General features: G+C 38.2%; 1 protein-coding gene across 1 annotated transcript in view; it reads left to right on the forward strand.

The window, feature by feature from the left end:
- LOC104617032 (ankyrin repeat and sterile alpha motif domain-containing protein 1B-like) overlaps positions 1–23,410 on the forward strand; it is a 232,815-nt gene that overhangs the window by 111,155 nt on the left and 98,250 nt on the right. Inside the window, exon 11 of the mRNA XM_010282242.1 lies at positions 8,633–8,769. Coding sequence (XP_010280544.1) covers positions 8,633–8,769 — 137 coding nt within the window. The remainder of the gene's footprint in view (positions 1–8,632; positions 8,770–23,410) is intronic.

The raw sequence follows: 23,410 nt of genomic DNA on the forward strand, positions 1-23,410 counted from the left end.
TTCTCCTTGCTCTGCCTTATAGAGGGTTAACTGAGTTTTAATGCTTCAAGAAGATCACTGTGCCCAAACTCTCTTTACCATAAGGAACATGTTTCAGATGACTCTTCATGTGGGCATGGGTCTCTCTCTCGCTTTTAAATAAAGCTCAACAACAGTAGGAAAGATTCCCTGAGGCAAAATCTGGGCAAGTTTCTTGCTCTTCTCAGCACGAGGGTATCAGCATATCTTTGATTATCCCTGGAATCGGAAAATACTGGTTTATCTATCACTCCAGTGCACTTATAAGTGGCAAGTCTTCTTTCATTCTGGTTATGAAGCTTTTTAAAGGACTAGATGATTATTCCGCTATTGCTGAAGAGCACTAAAACCTAGTCCTTATGGTACAATCTATGATGCGACCGATATTAACCCTGTCCATTTCTTAGCCAGTCAGTGAAGTTAGCCCTTCTGGTGGTTGTGATGTCTATGAGGAGATTATGTAAATTCGTGGTTCACTGGTGGCAGATCCTGCAGAAGTAGTACTATTTCCATATTATATCCTTTTGTACTCTTCCAAGATCTCTATTGTGGTTATGATTAATTTCTGTCCAAGACAGATGATAAGCATTCCCATGTTCTTTCCAGAGCTTTGTGCCTCCATGCAACACATTTGATGTTAAGAGGACATATAACATGTACAGACAAAGGCATTCCAACATTTTTTTCTAAAGACAGATCCAAAACCATAGAAATTGCCAGACTGGATAAGTGTTTTTGTAGTGGTTTTCTAATAGCCTAGCAAATTGAGTCTGCTGTAACTGATCAAACTTAGGTCTGTCTTGATACCAAACTGAAAAGCATTTTTATCCCAGACAGCACCAAGCCATCTGGAGCTTTATTCACATTTTTGCATTATCCTGATGCTGCGGTGTCCATAACAGATGCAGATTTTCGGCCTACCTTCAAGTAGTTTGAAACACTGCATGAAATCTACCACACTGAGCAGAGCCTGAGGAATAAAAGGAAATTATGTACTAGTAATAGGATGCCTTTGAAGTTGTTGTCTGTATGTGTATGCAGGCATATCTATATATATTTATGCATACATCTATATGTGCACATTCATTTTCCACCCTTCTTTTTCTTTCTTCTGGAGCTGGAGTTGCAGTGTACAGACCTATCCAGGCCCTGAGGTTATAGTGTAAAGCTCTGCAAGGTCATAATGATTAGGCTTTGTCCTGTAAGTATTATGTTCATTTCTAGTATTATATTTTCAGAGGGTTTAGAACTTAGTGTGTATATATATTTCTACACACCTTTACACGTGTAGCATATAGTCTAGTTCTAGATGATTACTGGTCCATAACTCTAAAGTTAAATATACATTTCTTCTGTTCTTATAGCAAATTGTAAATCTGAGCATATAGTATTTAAGGGACTCCACAGATATCTGGAATATGGTAATAAAATAGGCTAAGTATATATTTGCATTTTGGTTCAGAGCACTGGATGTGAATTTGAAAGAAATCATAGTTCTCAGTTACTACTCATTGCTTCAGTCACAGGCTGGTTTTGCAGTATACAAACCAGACTCCTTTTTGATCTGAGGCTTAATTTCAGGTGGGCACCAAAAGTATGGGGTCTGTCCGCAAGCTCTGAGGTACATGTATGGTGGGGGGCTTGGTAGAATAAATAAGATGCTATATAGTCCTAAAAATTCAAACCCACATTTACTCTAAATGGAGCATCATGAGGATCAACTGCTTTGATCTGCTGATCCATTGCTATTACACTAAACTGTAGGAATAACTGATGTAACAGCTAATACACACACCGCAGTAGATTTTGAAAAGGACAATAGCGTGTTTCTGTAATGAAAGTAAAAAACTATAGATTACCTGTGTGTTCTGCTGTGAAGATTTATTTCTGAGGTGAAATTATAACTATATCTCTGGAATATGGGCTGACTTTTGGCTTTTGATATTTTGCTTGCTGAGATGTGGTAGGAAGTGTTCTGTTTGGTATACTTAGTATCTGCCTGACAGTTACTATTGCGGCATTATATACATATAGAGCCTTTTCTTTGAGTGTGTTATGAAAAAAAAATCTATTAGCAAAATTCCAGTGAGCAGTTTGTCCTCACAGTACATGGATTGTGGAATTAAAATTTTTGTTGAACTGTGGTTATATGGTCTATTACTATCCATAAGGGCTTTTTTCTGTATGCAGCATACCATATGAATGAAGACAATCATCCATGAGCTGACTACTAATGTCAGTAAAAAAAAAAAAAAGGCAAATTTCCCACTGCGTGATTTTTTTAATAGTTTCAGTTAAACAGTTAACATTTTTATGTTTTTGTCTGACATCTTAGTAGATGATAGCAGTAAAATAACACCATAGTTTGTGCTTACAATATACTAAAACAAGATAATATTCACTTTCATTTTGCTCTCTCCAGACTCAAATCTGAGTGAAAGCAGTCACCATATCCATGAACATCCTTGCACTCCCCTCTTTTGTTGACCTCCTGTCATCCTGTAAACTTCAGAAAAAAACCCCCAAACATTAGTATGTTTTTTACCATGATGGTAGAAACAAATTGAGTATCATTTTCACAAAGATCTTGAGGAAAAACTGGTTGCAGGTTTTAAGAGTGTCAGTTGGGATTCCTTCCTCATAATTTTACGACCTTGATTCAGTTGCCTGTACATAGATGTCTATTGACATTTGAAATGCTTTTGAGTATCCCAAGCTGATGCTTGGGCAGTGAAATTCTACAGTTCCTGCAAGCCTCTTGCAGATGCCTTGAACTTCCTTGGGCCACTGAGATGGCATTAGTTAACCATGTCTTGTCAGTTGAATCTTGCTCTGTTTGCCTGTAATAGAAGTGTCTGAGCTATCTATCTAGACTTCGTTCAAAGCTAATGTATATCTTAGTATAATCAATGAAGTTTAGGTCTTGTTCCTCTGACCTAACATTTCTTCTGTATAATATATCTGAATATAAAATATATTTTAAATGCTAATTAATACTGTTTTGAGTAGCTTTCATCGACTTAAAGAAGAGTTTAGCATGGTCACTAAAATGTAGCTGTATTTCAAGAAATCTCACCTTGCAAGTCTGAAGATCAGTTTCTGAATCACTCAGGACACTGAGAAAGAATTAATGCCATTTCTTTGGAAAGTAATTTAGTTACTAGCATGTGAATACAGAGGTTTAACTTTAGGCCCTGAATTTTGGTTCCAAAAATCAGTCCTATTAGATACATCTATAACACATTACATAATGTAGTTTTCATTTTATTCAAAAATTCTTTTTGTAATGAAAGACTGCATTGCGAATGAATCACTGAGTACTTACAATGTCAGTAGACCAACTTTTCTTCTTATGAAAGGATTGGTTATGATGTTAATTCTTGTATGTCTCGTGTGAGACATGAGGTTAGTGTACATTCATAGTTAAACATTTTTATGAACATGATAACTATGCTTATGTTAACTAGGTTTCAATAATATTGAACTGGATAATAGATAAAGCTGAACACTAAGCACAAAAAGCATCTTTTGTCACAATTGCATTACATATGACAGTGTAGTGAAAAATAGATTTTGTGAGGTGTTTGTCTTGCTGCTCCCTTTCTCCCTTAATGTTCTCATAAAAAGGTGCTGTAAAAAATAAACATTTCCCATACTAAATTACTTAAAACTTTTAAATTCATAAATTAAAAAAAAATATTGTGAATTAATTCTTGCTCAATGCTATTGAATTTTTTTTTATCATTTTCCTGTGAGGATATATAAAATAACTGTTGCTGAAATATGGAATAACTGGAATAGACCAGTAAAAAGCTAATCTATATTTCTGGATTTGGTGGAGTTGATTCAATATTAATAGGTTTTAGTGTAACTGAAATCAAGTCATCTGTCCATAATCAAAGGGTATAGCTCTAATTTAAACAATGCTTGTGTGACTTGAGAGTAAAAAGATTTTTTAAAATGGTGGTGGGAACAACCTGACCTTCAACTTCATCATTTGTAATCAGAGTCTTTTGATGCATAAGGAAAAGACTAATAAGCACAGGCAAGTTGTATGAAGCACTAGTGTGACCATTGCTGTAAATACTTCAAAAACTGGGAAAAGTATCAAATAGAATTTTGAAAGGTATTAAGATTTGAGATGTGGAAACCTGTCCAATCCTGTGAGAAATTTAAGAATCACCATCTTTTTCCTATGTCCATGAGACGGTTAATGGTAAATGTGATCATGATGGCATTATAACACTTTCTATCCTTTAAAACCTTGTATGCTAAGCCAATTAATCAACCAACAAAGCAGGCAAATTAGTAAGATTTGCCAGAATGTAAATCAGCATAGCTTTTTTTATAGTCCACACTAGATGCATCCAGTTAATCCAAAACCTGAGTTTATCTAACCTTTTAAAAAAATTATTTTGGTTGTTCTGGACATAGAAAATGTAACATAGTATATTATCTTTATCCTATCCTGTTCTATTTCATTTGTCCTGAAACAAAGGAAATAGAGGATGGAAAGTCCTAAGTAACCATTTTTGAAAATCAGAATAAGGTCCAGTTACATAATCCTTGTGACAGTTTCTCATGTATGATGGAGGAAGGAATATTGTTAGACCATGCTGCAGTTCAGTAATTTTTAGCTGCCACATGATCCCAGGAACCTGATGTTATCTGACTTGTACAGAAACATCTCTTATTGCAACTTGAGCCAGGAACTAGAGGAGAATGACAGCCATAAATACTTCCCTGTTGGCCTCATTTATAGCACCTGTCAGAAACTCAGCATGGGAGCTAATCTTTTCTAGGTGAATTTGGTAGGTTCTTGAGTTTCCAAGTTCTTTTTGTCATGAAATGTTCCACTGAAACTTACAGTATTACCATTATGGTTACCTAAAGGGGAAAAAAAGTTTGCTTTAGTTTTGTTACCAGAGAAAGAGAAAATAAAATGAAAACATAATTATTATATAATTTAATTACAAAACAAAATATATTCAAATATATTCGTAATGAAACTATGAGTACTGTATAAATAAATGGAGGAATTGCCCAAACTGGTTGCAGGAATGAATTTCATGGTGATATTCTCTCTCTGATGGAGCAGACCCAGGTAGTAAATCATTATTGGTTGCCTAATGGGAAGATCCTACTGTGAAAATAAACAGCTGTCCACGATAAAGAAGTTGTTTACAAGAAACCGTTACATGTCAGACACTTAATTCCTTTGAGAAAGGAGTGACGGCATGAAATGCTGAGCAGCTGGATTTTTTCTGGGATGTTTGTTCTGAAGAAAATTATTTGAATTTTTCTTTGCAAAGCTTTCTTTGTAGATTCTAAAAGCATGATCCTTTTTTGTATTACCACTTTATGTTGCTTGGAAGGAAAGACTGTAACTACTCTTTTTTGAGATCACTGCATATTATGTATGTTCCTGAATTGGTTATAGTCGTATGCACATGCTGTAGCTGGAGAAGTTTTTTTCAGCCTTGTCTAGCAGGGCATACAGCAGCCCTGCTTCCCCTCATGAATATCTCCCAGTAAATTTTCATTCCAAGAATGCCACTCCCAGTCAGTTTGATGCTTCTCAGGTGGGACTGTATCTAGGGGAAAAACCTACTTCTCAGTGACCTATCATTGAACAGGGTCAACAAGAAGTCTTTCCTGTGGAAATACCAAAATCTTGCTCATATAACTTGACCCCTCTGTTAAACTCTTCTGCATGAAGTGTGAGTAAACTAAGCTGAGGTGACTATCGACAAGACCTTGAAACAGAGTGAAATGGTGGGCAGAAAGCTGTATTCATTACCATCAGCACCAGTCTGTATTTCTAACTCTCAGTCTTTTGACTGATGCATCTCTGAGATACTTCCACACCTTCAAGACTTCCTGATTTCACTTGGAAGGCTTTCATGTGCTGAATAGCTAAGCACAGCCACACCGGCTTCACAGCAAAAGAACGGAGACAGAAACTCAGGGACTGCTGAAGTACCGGGGAGCTTCTATTCTTTACAGGTTTAGCTGTTTGTTAGAGACAATTGTTCTGTTTGTTTCTCACACCAGTAAGTAAATAAGTGTACTAAGTACACTTAAGTAGACTCACATGGAGCATTTCTCACTCTAGAAGTTATTCCTTAGCTTCCTAGATGGTGCCTGTATTACCACGTCTTTGGCAGCAGTATAGTCCCTTGTTTGGTATCTCCACAAACACAGTGCAGGGTGCTCTCAAAGCGAGTCTCTGATTCCTTAGTCAGGGTGGTTCCTTGATAATTATCTATTGATGAGGCTGTCCATAGAGTGAAAGAAGGTGTATCATTCTAGAGCAAAAGAAGGTGAGACTTTCAGCTCACTTGCTCATGCTCCTAACACTCATATTTAACGTTTTTCCTCACTATGAGTTTTACAAACAGTATGGCAAGGCCTTGGTAGGGTGTCTTCTTGTAAATCCCTGTCCCTCCTTTGGTGAGCTAGGCTTTCAAATCATAGGATACTCATTCACATGCTGCATGTGAATAGTTTTTCACTTATATACCAGGTCAGACAGGAAAGCATAAGAGAGACTTAAGGCTTTCTGGAATGCCATCCAAGTTCTTCTGTGTGAAGAATGAATGAAATTCATTAAAATCCAAGATTGTGCATACTTGAGACAATTCAGAAAGAGGCCTTCTATATGTTAGGACTGCGTACCTAAAGGACATCTCAGTTTTGATGAGATACTTTTCAGCAAAGTTGGAACTGTGTGTTTCTATGATGGGGAGGGTTCACTCTGTCAGACGTCAGGTAACATCTGAGGTTATCTACAGGATGTTTCCATTTTGGATGTCTGCCACACTGCTGTCTGAACTTTCATTTACACTTTCATTAAGTGTAACAGTATTGCTGAAACATTCCAGCCTGATATTTGCTTTATAAGAACAGTTTGTCAGTCTGTATTTGACTAGAAACTATTAAGACCTCATCCAGATATGTAGTGTTTCTCCAGGGAGTATTTCTGAGTATCATCCATGCTATGAAAGTATCTGTCAGTTGGAAAGGCCATAAAGTTTACATTCTTACAACTATTCCTCTTTATCCTATGTTAGCTATGTTAATGTAACTGCCTATTTCCTTCCCTTTGATGTCTCTGTTACACTTCCAAGAATTCTTTCAGGTCAGTAGGACTGAGAGGCAAAAGCTTCTGTCATTGCTCTCACAGAGGCATTTGCAACGTGTGCAGATGGAAGAGCTTGTGTGTGTTCCTGCAGAAGTTGGTTAGGCAAAAATTCTCCAGCTTACAGCACTGGAGCTGCTTTTGTTTATTTGGAGTTTGGGCTTTTCTATTTGGAGTGGATTTGCCCACAAAGTGAAAGCACATACCAGAGATCCACCTCAATTACAAAGAAATAGGCTTTCTTCTGTGAACTCTGCAGGCTGTCAGTTGAGGCCCACAGACATGAGATTTGAAAGTAATCGTTGTCTTAATGCAGACCTGCAGGTATTACAGTGCATTTAGGAACATGGAGCACATGTCTTTGCGACCCACAAAGAAATGTACTCTATAAATCCACAGACACTGTAAAGACCACCATAACCATGCACAGGCAATGGCAATTTCCCCAGAAGCTGAACTAAAGCATTTCTTTAATAATACAATTCTACAGACGTGAAGTAATGTGGAGCTTTTGGCCTCCTACGAAGTCATTTTGGTGCTTGGTTACCATCACAGCTGGGAAGCTATGCCTTAATTCATAGTCTTCTCTATCCTCTGACCTGATTTTCACTAACTTTACATTATTCAAACAGCATTAAGAACATTCAGAGAAGGTAAGAATGATATTTTAAATTCCTTTAATGGTCCTTCACAGTGCCATAAAATGGTAACAGCATCACAATATATGTCCGAATGAGAGTTTCCCATGTACCTGCAGGTATGGAGAAATTTTTAAGCCAGCGATAGGTTATCTAGCTGAGATGCTGCTAGAAAGGTAGTTACTGCAGTGCAGAGGTCTATGGAGAATGCAAATTTCGTCTGAGAAGCTGAGTATATTTTCCTGTAATTAATCCTTGCTGTTCAATTATCTTGTTCATAGTGTCCAGGGAAGTTGTCACTGACAGCTATTAGCGTGCTCTAAGTTGACTATGTGTTTATATAACTTATTGAACCAGGTCATATGTGTTAGGATTTTCCAGGATGAGCTATGAGTTGCATTTATAAAGCTCTCTTTCAAGTTGCCCCTTTTATAGTGACAGTATCTGGATTCACAGTCGGTAATTCAGGATAACGAAAGTGAATTATGTGTGTTTGGTTTGTGCCTCATTTTACTTAGGTCTTAAGAGAGTGCTATATCCTACCTTAACGTAGAATGACTGTATGAGCTGAGACAATAAGTGTAGATATGCAATATATTCCTTACCGCTTAGGTCTTAAGAGAGTGCTATATCCTGCCTTAACGTAGAATGACTGTATGAGCTGAGAAAATAAGTGTAGATATGCAATATATTCCTTACCAAATACATTTAAAATATAATAGGTTTTGTAAATTGAAATAATGCTCTGAGTAGTGTTCTGTTTTCAAAATATTTTTTTTATTTTAAAATGTATGGAGTATTTGTAAGTTCACATAAATGCTATTTTTATTCACAGATAATGCACCTCAGGTAGCAATTACCACACCAGGATCTGGTAACCATAGAAACAGCTCTACAGGCCCAACACCTGACTGCTCTCCTCCATCACCAGACACTGCACTTAAAAACATAGTGAAAGTTATACGTCCTCAGGTAGGTGATCGCCATAAGCATCCTCTTATTAGTTGTATTTTTCATTTTAAAAGCAGACTATGATGCATGTATTCTAAGAGGATGTTATGACTATGCACATACAAATAGGTCAAAGACAGATAAACAGAACACAAAATAGTTTTTGTATTTAGGCAGCAATCTGGATAGCAGGACAAATTAGAATATTTTACGAGTAAGCGCAACAACATACAGAGAGGTATCACTACATTTTTATTCTAGCACTAATGATGAATGAAGTCTTGATGTAATATTTTGTATTTTTATGTGTTGTTAATTTTCTTGCAAGTTTATGTTCTTATCAGTATTACTTTTTATCAGTTTTGTCAGTATTTTTATCAGTAATATCAGTATTAATTTCCAGGTTTTATCAGTACTAATTCCCTGTTACTTTTCCAGGTTTTCTTTCCTCTTTCTATATCTCCATTTACATGGCCACATAATGTTTCATGCATTCTTTAGTTTACCTTCTCGTATAGTATTGCTTCTCAACTTTCATCCTTCATGACTATATATATATTTCAAATGGTGTTTGGTAAACAAGATGCATAATGCACTGAAAATTTGAGTGCCCCTTGTAACCCTTTAAGGAGTGCAGCCTTTTAAAATAAAAGCTTTAAAATAAGCAAATCTTAGAACTTGATTCAGTAGTGTAGAGATAATCTGTAGCATAGAGGAATTTATTTTAGTATCGTAGGATGACATAGATCAGAAGAAATCTCAGGGCATTATCTATTTCCTTGCCTAAAAAGGCATGACATTCGATGTGTCACAGCTAGCTGTGACAACTACACACTGAATTGACTAATTGTGAAACTTCTTTTGTGTGAACCAAAAGAACTTCTGTTCCTTTCCTACCAGTTATGGGGTTCAAATGCAGCCATCTGTTCTTCATTGCTGAACTTACCTCTGCAACTGAGCCACTTCGATGCTAGTGGATGCAGGCTTTGTATCATCAGTATGTTGCTGGCATTTGTTTTACTAGAGAAGTAAGGTGATGGATACATGATGTTTTGGTAAGAATTATATAGGACAGATTGTTTTGGTGCTGGACAAGTGGTCGTGTTACAGTGATGGAGGTGGATCTTCCTTTCAGTACTAGTTGGAGCACACAGTTCAGAAGGGCTTGCAGAATTAAAGGCAATTACTAAGTGTACCTGCCATTTCTCTCTAGGAGCCTTTAGTGTCCTATGGCTGACACTGTCAATGCACGATAATTCTAATGACTGGCTGGTGCAGGCCATCCCTCTTTGACTTTACAGTAGTTTGGGTTCCACATCCTGGTTTAAATCTAGACTGCAGGGGGTCTAAAATAACAGCTGCTTCTCCTTTTCTCGTCTTATAGTTGTTTTTTGGTTTGCTGCTTCCTGTAGTCTCTCTGTCCCTCCCACCCTACGTCAGTATAGTACTGAAATGCCTCCTTCCCTCTAAGCTGTTTTTTATAGTAGGTTGCAAGCAAACAGAAAGGTATTGGAATACTGTTGGAACAAGCTGTTCTGTGATATCTTACTGAAAATAGCATTTAAAAAGCTGTTTCCATCATGATATCGCCAACAGATGGACCCAGAACACTGAATGGTGATGTTCTCCTGCTGGTTAAGTCTGAATGGATTCAGCAGATTCTGGGGAGCTATTTTCAAATGTAAATCATACCATTTACTGACTCCCAGTATTGTCATCATTCTGCAGAACAAAAGCTAGCTGTGCTATATATATAGTCAGTACTTTACCGTGTCTGCTAAAATGTCTCTCATGTGGCCCTACATGTGGCATACTTCCCATACAGAAAACAACAGCAGAAGGGCACATGTAGGCTAGTGCTTAATGTAGATCTATGCACTAATATACGAGAAGTTGGATATGCTATAGCATTCAGATCCCATTATGCATGTCCTTTCTCCATGATTTTTATGCACATTCCTTCAGTATTATTCCTTTTCTTTGTTTTTGTTCGTTACCTAATTACCTCCTCCCAAGATCTCAACCCGAGAGTTTAGACAAAGAAGTTGTAGATATTTGCAATGGGACGTTTGCAAACCGTTACTGTTAATTCTGCCTGCATATTTAATTCCTTTATTCCATGCCTGCTGCATTCAATTACATGGCAAGCTCTTTGAAGATTAACACAATGGGATTCTATTCTTGACTGACCTCTTACCACTCATGTAAAACTAATGAATAGTGTTACACAATGCATGCAAAATAATTAATTTTCTGTCTGCCAGGGCCTCTTTGCACTTTTATACCAAAATAAACAGATTTTAAACAGGTCTAAACCAGGGTCATATAAATTTCCAAAACAGCTGTCACTCCTTTTTGTATGTCTTTTGCATCCAGCACAGGAAGGTGCCAGGGAAAGGCAGAATGGGAAACTCCTCAGCAGCTACTTTTGCACTAGGCAGGCTCTGGTAGCTTGGATGAAACTGCCAGGGAAACCTGGCCTTTTCAACTCATGTTGTTATTTTCATTTCAAGCCTTACTTATATTTCCTGGGGGTTGTGCCTATAACAGTTTACACACAGTGAGGAGAGACACTGTGTTTCTGTGTAAGCAGCAGCAGAGGGGACCAAAGAATCCTTCCTCCCACCAGTCTGGTGAGGGCAGGCAGTGGCAGAGAGTGGAAAAAGAGGAATCAGGTGATTTGATTGAAGGCAAAGGTGGGGATCATTCTGCCTCCTGTTTTCTTTGGCATTTTCTTTCTAGGACAGCATGCCAGCTCACATGGTGGCAGGGCATATACATGCTTCAGCACATGACAGATTTTGAAGATGTTTGTATGAATGGGAGGTTTAGCACAGCACAGTGGCCTCTCCTCTCTCTTGTTCCAGACTCTCACACACCAAACACAGCTGGTGGAGGACCCTGTCACCTACACCTGCTACATGTGGTCCCTGAAGAGGAATCATGGAATCGTAGGATAGTTTGGGTTGGAAGGGACCTTTAAAGGTCATCAAATCCCCCTGCAATGAGCAGGGACAACTTTAACTAGATCAGGTTGCTCAGAGACCTGTCCAACCTCACCTTGAATGTTTGCAGGGATGGGGCATCTACCACCACTCTGGGCAACCTGTGCCAGTGTTTCACCACCCTCACTGGGAAAAATTTCTTCCTTATATCTAGCCTGAATCTACCCTCTTCTAGCTTAAAACCATTACCCCTTGTCCTATTGCAGCAGGCCCTGCTAAAGAGTCTGTCTCCATCTTTCTAAGCCCTCTTTAAGTACTGGGAGGCTGCAATAAGGTCTTCCCAGAGCCTTCTCTTCTCCAGGCTGAACAACCCCAACTCTCTCAGTCTGTCCTCATAGGAGAGGTGGTCCATCCCTCTGATCATCTTTGTGGCCCTCCTCTGCTCCAATAGGTCCATGTCTTTCCTGTGCCAAGGGCTCCAGAGCTGGACGCAGGACTCCAGGAAGGAAGGCTGGGATGCTGCACTGCCAACCCATGGGGTGAAAGTGCCACAGCTGGGAAGTGTGAGACAGGAACAATCTCATACACAAAGGGTCAACCCTGAGGAGTCTGGGTCATTCCTCAGAGTGCACTCAAAACTTGTGTTGTCTTTTTCCTTCTACTTGTCTCTTAACCGGTCCCTAATTATTCCCCTTCTTATATTAAAAACATGCCACCACAAAACCTGACTCTGAATTTCTATTTTCCCCCAACCTTTCACTCACTTTTCTGGATATTTATCCTTTCTTCAATTAATTATGATGAATCCTGAGGTGGGAAATCTGCAGTTTGTTGTGACCCTACCACTCATGATATGATATCACTTTATGATATTCCATCGCTCTCTAAAATTATCTAAATCTGTCTTTGAGTATGTCTCAACTATTCAGTTCAGTGTACTATTACTAAATCTGAAGACTATTTTAACTGAGATGGTGTATCTCCCTGGCACAGTGCAGCACTCTGGAGAGATGATAACTCAGATCTCAGAAGCAACACTAAGTTCAGTGCCACAGTGCCACCCACCTCTACTGCTTCCAATTCTGAAGCTATCACACTTAACAGTAATTCAGGGATCTCTGTGCTTTTTATCTGTGCACCTTCGCTGTGGCCTGTACCATGTACAAATACATGTCTTGTTTTTAAATTTTCACAGGGTCAGTCTCTGAAAAAAGGGTTTCTTGAAAAGTTACATATATGCAGATAAGAAACAAACAGAATTTAATTCAGAGTTTACTGACTTGATCATTTTTTTCCAGACTGTCCAGATGAGTCTTAGTAAGTTTTTAACTCATGAATTGCTAATTAATGAAGCCTTTGAGAAAGTTATACAGTTTCACGTTAAAGATATATGCCTTTGTGAAGTATACTAACAGCACATGGGAAAAAAAAGTGAGATGTGGTAGGAGACCAAGTAGGTTAATGAGTTAACTAAAATCCTCTGAGATTTTAGGCTTTCTTTCAAGTTATAACTTAGTTCAGTTAGTAAACATAGTAAAATATAACTTATCAGACTGGAATTTTAGAAAGTGATAGTAAAATTGAGCTTGTTCTACCACAATTCCTGTAGCTCTCAGTCTGGATGAAGCCCGAACAAAATTGGGCTGCGTGTGATGCTTCATGTATTTTTTCTATTAGCCACTCAATTTAATAAGACTCTCCTTACTTATTTATTTATTCATCTCTGTTTGAACAAATAAACTATACACATAGAGGGAGAAAGAGCACCTTTCTTCCCAAGAGACTATTTCTTTTGCCAGTGCTGTTCACCTGTGGGTCATTGACCAATTCTCATAAAATTGAATTCTGACTTCTCACCTTTTAAATTATTTATTAAATGTAATCCAGCATTTGTATATTCTCTTGTTGTCATTCTAAGTTATGTTTCAAATGGCTAATTGTAGGTACAGCTTTTGATGTCTAAATGTGGATTATTTAAAAGTGATTGGCATTTTATCTATCTTAAATTAGTATTTTCCTCATTTTATGTGAATAACCCAACTCCCTAAGAGTTTTGTTTCGGTAATATAAAGCGGGCTTCTCGTAGAAAGCCAAAGGAACAGAGAATTTCAGTGTTTCTGACAATAAAATTTCATCATCTCATTCTTGCTGGTTTTATTGCTAAGATCTGCAATAATTATTCATTTTAATATGTTTTTTTTTTCCTTGTGGGTTTGGATGTGCTGTCTTTACATTAGTCATCATTTTTTCTATTTATCTTTTTTAACCTCTTTAAACAAAGTTACAATTCCATCTGTGGTTCACCATTCCTCTGGCTAAGACATCTTGCAATATAATAGAAGATAACAGTTTAAACGTTAGACAAAAGAAATTGTCTCATTTTTCTGCAAGTGGTAGTACAATCCTGCAGGACATCTGTAGCCTCTGATTGACCTATCCCATTTGTTTGGGCTACCAGGTGTGCCCTGGCTAATGTATAATTGTTTTGTGCATGCACAGTGAGCCTGGCATACCTGTGTAGATGTAGTTCATTTAGGCATAGGAAGAGACAAGGAACCATGATGTTCCACCCCTGTAGCAGGCTGGACAGGAATGGACAGAGCAACCACAGGAGATATGTGCTCCAGAGCCTCTGTAGTTGACCTAAAAAGTGATAGTAATTTATGTTCACGGAAATTATATCTCATCCTTTTTGCAGTTAGGTGCAGGAACTATTTTGGACAAAAACAAACAAAATCATCTTAGAGGCAGCTCTGGAAAGTCTCAGTTACAGAAAATAAATTTTCAGAATGATATGTTCCATAAACAGGATTTTCAAGTGGATTAGTGTCACTATTTCCCCATGGTGAAATAACCCTGGTTCCTCCCCTATGCCAACACCCTATTGGGGTACCCTTAGTTCTTCCCAAATGAAATGCATCCCTTGTCACATGTAGCTTGAGTTGTCACATGCCTGTCCCTGCAAACTTAGTGAAATACCTACTGCAGGGTGTTGCACCAGTGCACAAATGCATGGGAGCTCTGTGATGCATCACTGAACTTGTTTAGCAACATAAAAAATCTGCTTTGTTACATTTTATCATAAAAAGGAGGGCTGGAGAACACAATTATACAATAAATTCTCACCGCACACTTTCTGAATGAGATCACAGGACAGCTGGGATGTAAAGACCTTTTTTCTCCTACGAACTGCTTTCTGTGCTCAGTCCAAGTTACAAAATGCTCAGCCAGGCAGGGAACAACCAGGAAAATCACCATGGAGAAATACTCTGCAGGCACACTATGCTTCCCGTTCAGGTGCATACTTCTTTTTCTAGCATGTTTTGGTGCTGGACTTTGTGCAACCATGTGCAGTGTCCATGCTTAGCACAGGAGACAAATAAGACTTAAAAAAGACTCTCCTGAGAGTTATAATTTTGTGGGGGATCAAACCCATCATCTCCAAGGTAAAAGCCACCCTTGTGTACGTGGTTTTATGAAGTTCTGAAAGGTGCTGAGTATTTGAAAGGTGCTGAGGATTCTCAAAACACACTAAAATAAAGATGTATTCTACATCTTTATTTCTACATGGGCATCATTAGTGTGCCTGGTCTGGAGATTTCTCCTGCATTATGTAGTGTTCCCAAGGTTGCATATATCCATTAAGGCTGCAAGCACTTTCAGATAGTTGACAGCAGTCAGTGACCTTGATTCTAGGTATGGAGATATATTTCAGAAAATTGTTTCTCTATATATTTTTGTTTGTAAACTTTTAAAGTGTCTATGCAAATCTACTGCACATAGTTTGATATCTTCTCATACTGATGATGTTGAAATAAATAAACAAAGAAGCAAACAGGTAAATAAAGCTCCTAAATAGCCCTTAAAAAAAAAAGGCAAACAAAGTAGTAGAAGATATACTGTCAATGTCAGTAAGATGTGGTTAGTAATTCATTGATGCATGACTGAAAATAGGACAGACGTTATGAAACTCTGTTGTTCTAAAATACTGAGTACCAATTACAAAAAAAGGTTATGGTTGTAATTTTCTCACAGGGCTGATTTTTTTTCCCCCTGTATTACCGCAATATTAATGGGTAGAAGACATGTAACAGCTCCAGAGGAGGTTATTTAAAAAAAGTCTTCTCAGAGCATAATGGATACTCTGTGACTATTTAATAACAACATTAACCAAAATATTATTAAAGAGATGCACTGTAAAAGATCTCTTTTGACAAGTAACTATAAAACATAATTCTATTTGGATTATTTTAATTAGAGCTGAGATAATATGAAAACATAAACATATCTAGCCAATACACAGTAGTAATGAAAATAGCAAACAGTATGTGTAAGTGCATTTAATTGCAGTTCGACAGAATACTAAAGCACAAGTATAAATTAAAGCAGAAGTATAAATTAAAGCATAAACACTCTTTATTGACAGGAGTGTTATGTTTTTAGAATATTACTTCTACATGCATATGTTTTCGTGGTTGAAGTTGGTTGCTTACCTGGAGAGATTCTCTAGGTTGTGTTTCCTGATTTAACATAAACATAAATAAGACAAAAGAATCTAATATTTTTCTTATCTGAACTTGTAACAGACCAAATTGCTGAAATACTGAGCATAAAGACAGTTCAGATACTGAAAGGTAGGCATGTACATACACTAGTAAAATAAGCTTATGAGCTCTGGAAGGTCGTCATCTATACGGTTGAATTGTTAACACAGTTCTGGGTATAGTTTTGGTCCTGTACAATTCTTTTTCTCCAAAAGTGTTCACTGTCTGGCCTAATTTGGATTTTGAATGGGCCAAGGACCATTCCTGGGAGGTAGTTCTGCTTTGAAGACCCTGCTCTGAAGACTAATGAAGTTTAATAGCAGGGATGTGAACCAATCCATGCCAATTGCCCTGCCCTAGTACATATAATGCTTGGAAACAGTAACACACTCAGAAATTGGAAGATTAAAGTTTTACCTATACTGCTTTCATGGTAAGCTGGTAAACTGATGCTTACCAGACTGCTAACATTTTCCTTTGTTTCTGTGTAGTACCAAGCAGTTTTGAGCACCTTAGTTATTGAATGTTCTTATCATCATCTGAAAATACACCACATTTTCATACATGCATGCCATCCGCCTGGAAATTATAAAACAGCCATCACCCTTCAAAGTTTGTAATACAGAAATGTAACGTTATAAGCAATTTTCATAATCTGTAGGTAAAAAATGGTATGCTGTTAACAGCTGGAAGCTGAGCTTTTTTTTTTGAAGCAAATGGCCTTACATCCTTTTTCCTACCGTTTCAGGGAAAATAACACTTTTTTTAAATCTTTGAAAGTTAGAAACTTTTTATAGCTGAGGAATAAGACATTCCTCTTATTTATCAGATTTATCTCTTGCAATTTGGAGCTCATTTCAAGCAATGCTTTCCCAGGGTAGGAATAATGGTTCATCTTCAAAATCTGGTCACATCTGTCAAAGAGCTATACATCACAACCCACAGCTACAATATGTTTGCTATTAAAATTAAAGTAGAAACCAAGGAAAATGGAAACTGGGCGAAGATCTGTTTTTTCCCTTACTTATTCCCAGTCAGATCTGAGCTAAGCTCAGAGGTGGAAGATGGAAGGGGGCAGCAACCCCCTGACTGTTAGTTACATACTCCACTGGAGGACTCCTAAAGGAGGACCTAGTATAACATGCACAGGGGATAACAGAACCACAGGAACAGAAAGGACTATGGAGATATGAGTCACATTGCATGACTTCCTAACCACAGGCTACAGGAAAGACCTATGTGTCTGTGCCATCTTTGAGTGTGTCAGTAACGGTGAAATGATCAAAGTATGCTGATGGGCCATGAGATTCCTGTAAAGAAGTATGCACTTGCTGCTCATTCAGGATGCAAGAGGTGTCTTTCTCTAAATTAAAAATCAGTCAAACAGAAATTTCTAGGACTTTGGCACTATGATGCCATTAAAAATTAATTTAGTTTTAAAATGCATTATGCTTTTAGTAATGAAAAGGATCTGCAGTTAAAAAACAGTTAAATCTTTTTTTTTTTTTTTTTTTTTTTTTTAAATTTCTATGATCTTGTGAGATCCCTGTTATGGCTGCTTGGGGTATATTTGTTGCCAGCCACTGTGAAGTTTCTGCCTTCTGCTCTTAAACTAAATTAAGATGTCGCAAAGTAAAAACAAGATCATCAAGATGGGTGCTGAAACTGCCTACATTTTAATTGTAGTCATAATGTAAGATAAGGTTCTATGAAATGAAACGAGAAAATTAGATTACTTTATTAAAATGACAGTGTCTTCAGCTTGTTTAACATTGTATTTTGAGGCTTGACAGAATAACTGATTCAGGAGCCTAGTAACAGTTCAGTGCAGTCTTTCACTTCTAGGTGACATGGATGAATCAAACCCAGATCCATTATAATCTCCAGTTTTTGCAATTTCAAGGCTACTTGATCATCTTAGTTCAGATCCTATAAATCAAATAACTTGGCAGCAGCATTGATTGATGAGAATGTATCAGGCCTGCTGATTTCTGCAAATCAGAACTGAGGTTCTGAAGACAGGAGTAAGTGAAGAAGCCTGTCTTCTCACAGGTTGTATTTTACCAAGAAAATTCTGAATGTTACGGGATTTTATATAAGTGTACATGAGCAAAAGAGACAAAGATAGAACCAGAGATGGTATGTTGGGTTGTTGAAGCAGAGGACAGACACTAAGAAACCATAGAAGAGGTTAGAATTGGATACATGGAAGGACAATAAGAGGGATGCAGTGACTGATAAACTCCATGGGAGACAGGACTGTTAGGTAGTTGGTTTGACAAACCTTGATGACAAACCACAGAGAAAGCAGAGAAGCAAGTTTTGGAAGACTAAGTAGAACTGGAATCATCTAGGATACTGTGAAGGGTGTTTTAGAGGAAAACAAATAATTTTGAATAGTATTTGAATATAACAATAGACAGGAGAAAAATGTCTAAACCCTAAAGGAAAGGGCTGAAAGGGAAAATGAGTGTGTGGAAAGAGAATGGGATCTGAAGAAAGAAGAAAACTGGAGAAAGGAGAATTTCTGCAGTGGAAGTGAATTGATCAGAGAGTAAGAATGGGATTATCTGGGCAGGTACCAAAATGAGGAATTTATGTGGCCACATGGCTACACTTATATTCTGTTATGTATGTGAGATGAGCCTGGAGGAAGGGTTACAGCGCCTTTCTTTCTTTGGTAAGGCTGTATTTTATGTGCTAGATAGAATTTTAGGATGTGGATTCAGTTCTCTTCTATCATACGTTTTCTGCATGGTATAAACCAACTGAAACCAGTTTCTACATTATGTAGGACAGCTGGAATTTGGCAGGAACACTGCAGATTTTCCTCTGGGCTCATTGGTTCTCAGTATTTAATGAGCCACACATCTTACCCTTGGGAAAGCTCTATACCTTAGTTCAGCATCTGTAAAATGGGATTAATAGCTCTGCCATAGTGCAAAGGAGTGTTCTGGGAATTGATTCTGTAAAGACTGTGATGGTGCTAGGTGCACAAATCCAAAAGATAAGAGAAGGTGGAGTCACAAGCTTGTATCACAGAGTACTTCAAGGCTGGAGAAGTATATTGGTGTTAAACTGAGAAAGAAATTTTGCCCTGCTCCCTCTGCTAAATGTGGTGAGGAATATTTGAATGATCCCTTGCATGCTTGTAGCGTTACATGCGAGTCATGGTAGCATTACAGAATTTGCATGGAACTTCCATTCACGGGAGCATTTAGTAAGTCCTTGTCCTTGTTTCAGCTGGGATAGAGTTAATTGCCTTCGTAGAAGCTAGTGTGAGACTATGTTTTGGATTTGGGATGAAAATAATGTTGAAAATACGATGATGTTTTGAGTTGTTGCTGAGCAGCGAAGGACTGTCCAGCTTTTCATGCTCTGGCCTGCCAGCAAGAAGGCTGGGTGTGCACGGGAGCTGGGAAGGGACACAGCCAGGACAGGTGAACCAGGCTGGCCAAAAGGATATTCCATACCATATGACGTCATGCTTGCTATAAAAAGCTGGGGTGAAGAAGAAGAAAGGGGTGGAGGGACTTTGGGAGTTACGGTGTCTGTCTTCCCAAGTAACCACTACATGTGATGGAGCCCTGCTTCCCTGGAGATGGCTGAACACGCCCATGGCGAGTGGTGAATGAATTCCTTGTTTTGCTTTGCTTGTGTGCGCGGCTTTTGCTTTACCTGTTAAACTGTCTTTATCTCAACCCGTGAGTTTTCTCACTTCTACTCTTCTGATTCTCTCCCCCATCCCACCGTGGGGGAGTGAGCGAGTGGCTGCGTGGGGTTTGGTTGCCGGCTGGGGTAAACCACAACAGTCCTTACTTGTCTTTTTAATAGAAAGGCAATTCAGTATGTGTATTTTGATGCTTTTCCTGTTTTGCAGTGTTCAAAGCAGTATCTTTGATTGATATGTTCACTACTGACAACAGGAAAATATTCTTCTTACTACACCTGATTTGAAAGTTATTTAGATCTTGCTATTGTAATATCTTTAAAGATTTTTATTGATATATTTTTGCTTTTTCATTGATAAGGACAGGCTGAGCGAGCTGGGGTTGTTCAGCCTGGAGAAGAGAAGGCTCCAGGGGAGACCTTATTGCAGCCTCCCAGTACTTAAAGAGGGCTTGTAAGAAAAATGGGGATAGACTCTTTAGCAGGGCCTGTAGCAATAGGACAAGGGGTAATGATTTTAAATTAAAAGAGGGCAGATTCAGACTAGATATAAGGAAGAATTTTTTCCCAATGAGGGTGGTGAAACACTGCCACAGGTTGCCCCGAGAGGTGGTAGATGTCCCATCCCTGGAAACATTCCAGGTCAGGTTGGACAGGGCTCTGAGCAACCTGTTCTAGTTGAAGATGTCCCTGCTCCTTGCAGGGGGAATTGGACTAGGTGGCCTTTAAAGGGTCCTTCCAATCCTATCTGTTCTATGATTCTGTGATAAGGTTTCTTCATTGGCCCTATGCGGTGTGCTATTTTAGGGTGGTCTAGGGTCTTCTAGGTCAGTATTATGACACTTGAAATAATAGCCATGAAGAAACATTTTAAAGTAAACAAAATCAGTCATGAAAGAGATTTATATATAACAAGTAAATTAACTACAGGAATGTAATGAATAAAGAAAATCTACTTAAGGACAAATCTGCATGTGGTTATGTAGTATACATACTGGGGTGAAGTTAAGCCCTAAGTATGCGACTGTTTCACAATAGTTATCTGTGTGCAGACCTTCTGAGTTGTATGAGGCAGACATGTAGTGACTGACAAAGCTGGCTTTGGTACAAAGAATAAAGGAAGCATCGTCTCTTTGGGACAAAGTTTTGTGTTTGTACAATCTCCACAGCTATAAAACCTTGATCCCGTACTACATATCCTGGATGTTATGGTATTCCTTATATTAAGTAATCTTAGAATTATTCAGGACATATCTCAAGAGATCTTGTTAAATGTAATTTAGAAGTGGCTTTGGCAGATGCAGTCCAAGAAACCAAGGTACAAGACTCCAGTAAGTGACATGTTAATTGCTGGCTACACATTCTGTCAGTAAGTCTGGAATTTGACTCCATATTCTAACATATGAAGTAAGGTATCCAGAGTGTGTCTACATGAGAGCTAGAGGTGGGATTCAGTCTGGGACTAAAACACCTTTCATCTCTGTGTATAAGAATCTCTGATTTGGATATCTGGTCTCCCACCATGCTCAGGATAGATGTAGGATTCAGTTCAGGTGCCTAAAAATAGGCATCTAATGTCGTGTGAGGTGCCATAAAGGTGTCTTTTGCAGGCACATGGAGGCTGTCAGGTATGATATAGGGCATATACAGGGGAGACCTGTAGTCTGCTGGATGGCAGCTGGAGGCCAGATGGGATGCCTCAGGGTGTCTCCAGTGATGGTAGATATCTACATTAAGGCAAGTGAACTAATACCAGGGTGACTGGGGTGAGGTGAATTGTTCTCCGGACTCTATCGATTGTATTGGCTGGGTCTCAACTGACTGTAATGGGAGCTTAGATACCTGGTGTAGATGTAAATAGCTATGCTGTAAATGTAGTTATCTAAATCTGGAACTGAATTTAATCCTAATTGTAGAAAGAAACATTTTTTTCTACACTTCTTGTGCAAACTGTACTTTATACAGACACAGACAGAGGGATGCAGTCAACACAAACTGATATACTGCATCTCTCTTAGCACATATTAATAAATAATTAGCATACTTCAACAACATAACATTTTACAGGACCCAGCAAAGGTGCAAAAGGCTCCTCTAGTTAGCTACAAAAGCTCAGATGCTAGATTCCTGTGTAGTTATGTAAAAAAAATGTTGGCACATGTTGACAGATGGACCTTGTTAACTCCAAACAGTATAGCAGAAGTGTTACACTGTAGAGCACTAGAGGCTGCATGAGGTTCTGTACAGAATCCTTAGATTGGAAAGACATATTAAACTGAGATATGTTTGTCTGAATTACTACTAATAATGTCAAAGCCCAAAATAATATAGGAGGTATTTTGTATCACCCAGGTCAGCAGATGGTGCATGTTAGCACGAACAAACAGAAAACATGTTTTCTGAATAGTTTCCATAATGATCTTTGAAAATCATTATATCATAAACTCATTTCTCCAGAGCAAATCATAGCTATTTATTGACAAACACATTTTCAGAATCTGTGAACATTTGCAAACTAAACTGAGGTTTAAAAACACTTCAGACTGTTTGGGGTGTTTTTGGTTTGTTTCCCCCCTCTCCCTGCCCCCCACACAGACCTTGCAGGTGTTTTCTTGAAACTTCTGAAAGATAATGCAGTAGGTTGTAATACTACACTAAGGTGTAGTGAAACAGTTGATCATCCATAAGTCAGTAAAAGGCCGTATGATGCGTCAAATGATGCTATTCGGGCTCCAAGAAAGGTATAAGTCAGTAAAAGGCCGTATGATGTGTCAAATGATGCTATTCGGGCTCCAAGAAAGGGGCACACAGTTGAAGCAGTGGCTGGAGACCTGACTGGACAAAGGCTAGAGTGGTTGAAGCTGCTTAGGAAGACTGAGCTGGACCATCCCAGCTGCCTTTTTAAGTAGGAACTGTCTCAATTTAGGAACAATCAGAGATCCTGCACATCAATATTACTTGAAACATCACCTTTTCAACTCAGAAGCTGAATTCCTGCAAAACCACAAAGACACCATTGCTTGGGAAAGGGCCAGGAACATGTTTCTGAATGACCGGAGATCATTTTCAGTTTTAGAAATAATAAGGTCATTGATGAATTTGTTGTCTAGCAAAAGTGTGCAATTTAAGTTTAATTAGTACACATGAATATTTTTGGTCTGATGAGAGACCTATTTTGGCTTAGGTCCCAAACAATGACTTTTAACCAGACTGTTTGATGTTGGAGTCTGTCCCTGTTCATTGAATTCTCCCATGAAATTACTAGCCCTAGGAATCAGCCTTTCAAAGCAGAATCTGTTTTTAATTATTAAAGAAAGTAAGTCCCCTCAGTAGACCATAGATGGGTTCTAGATGAATGCCCAGATCTATCCTTTGCAATTTTTCTCAGTTTTAACAGGACACTGTTAATTCACATGGTGCCCAACACAACTTTAAAAAACAATCAACTTTATGCAAACCTAAGTCTATTCAAATTTTTGTCTGACATTCTGATAAAAAGAGTGA

The sequence above is a fragment of the Phaethon lepturus genome, unplaced genomic scaffold (assembly GCF_000687285.1).
Source record: "Phaethon lepturus isolate BGI_N335 unplaced genomic scaffold, ASM68728v1 scaffold1722, whole genome shotgun sequence".
NCBI classification, from domain to species: domain Eukaryota; kingdom Metazoa; phylum Chordata; class Aves; order Phaethontiformes; family Phaethontidae; genus Phaethon; species Phaethon lepturus.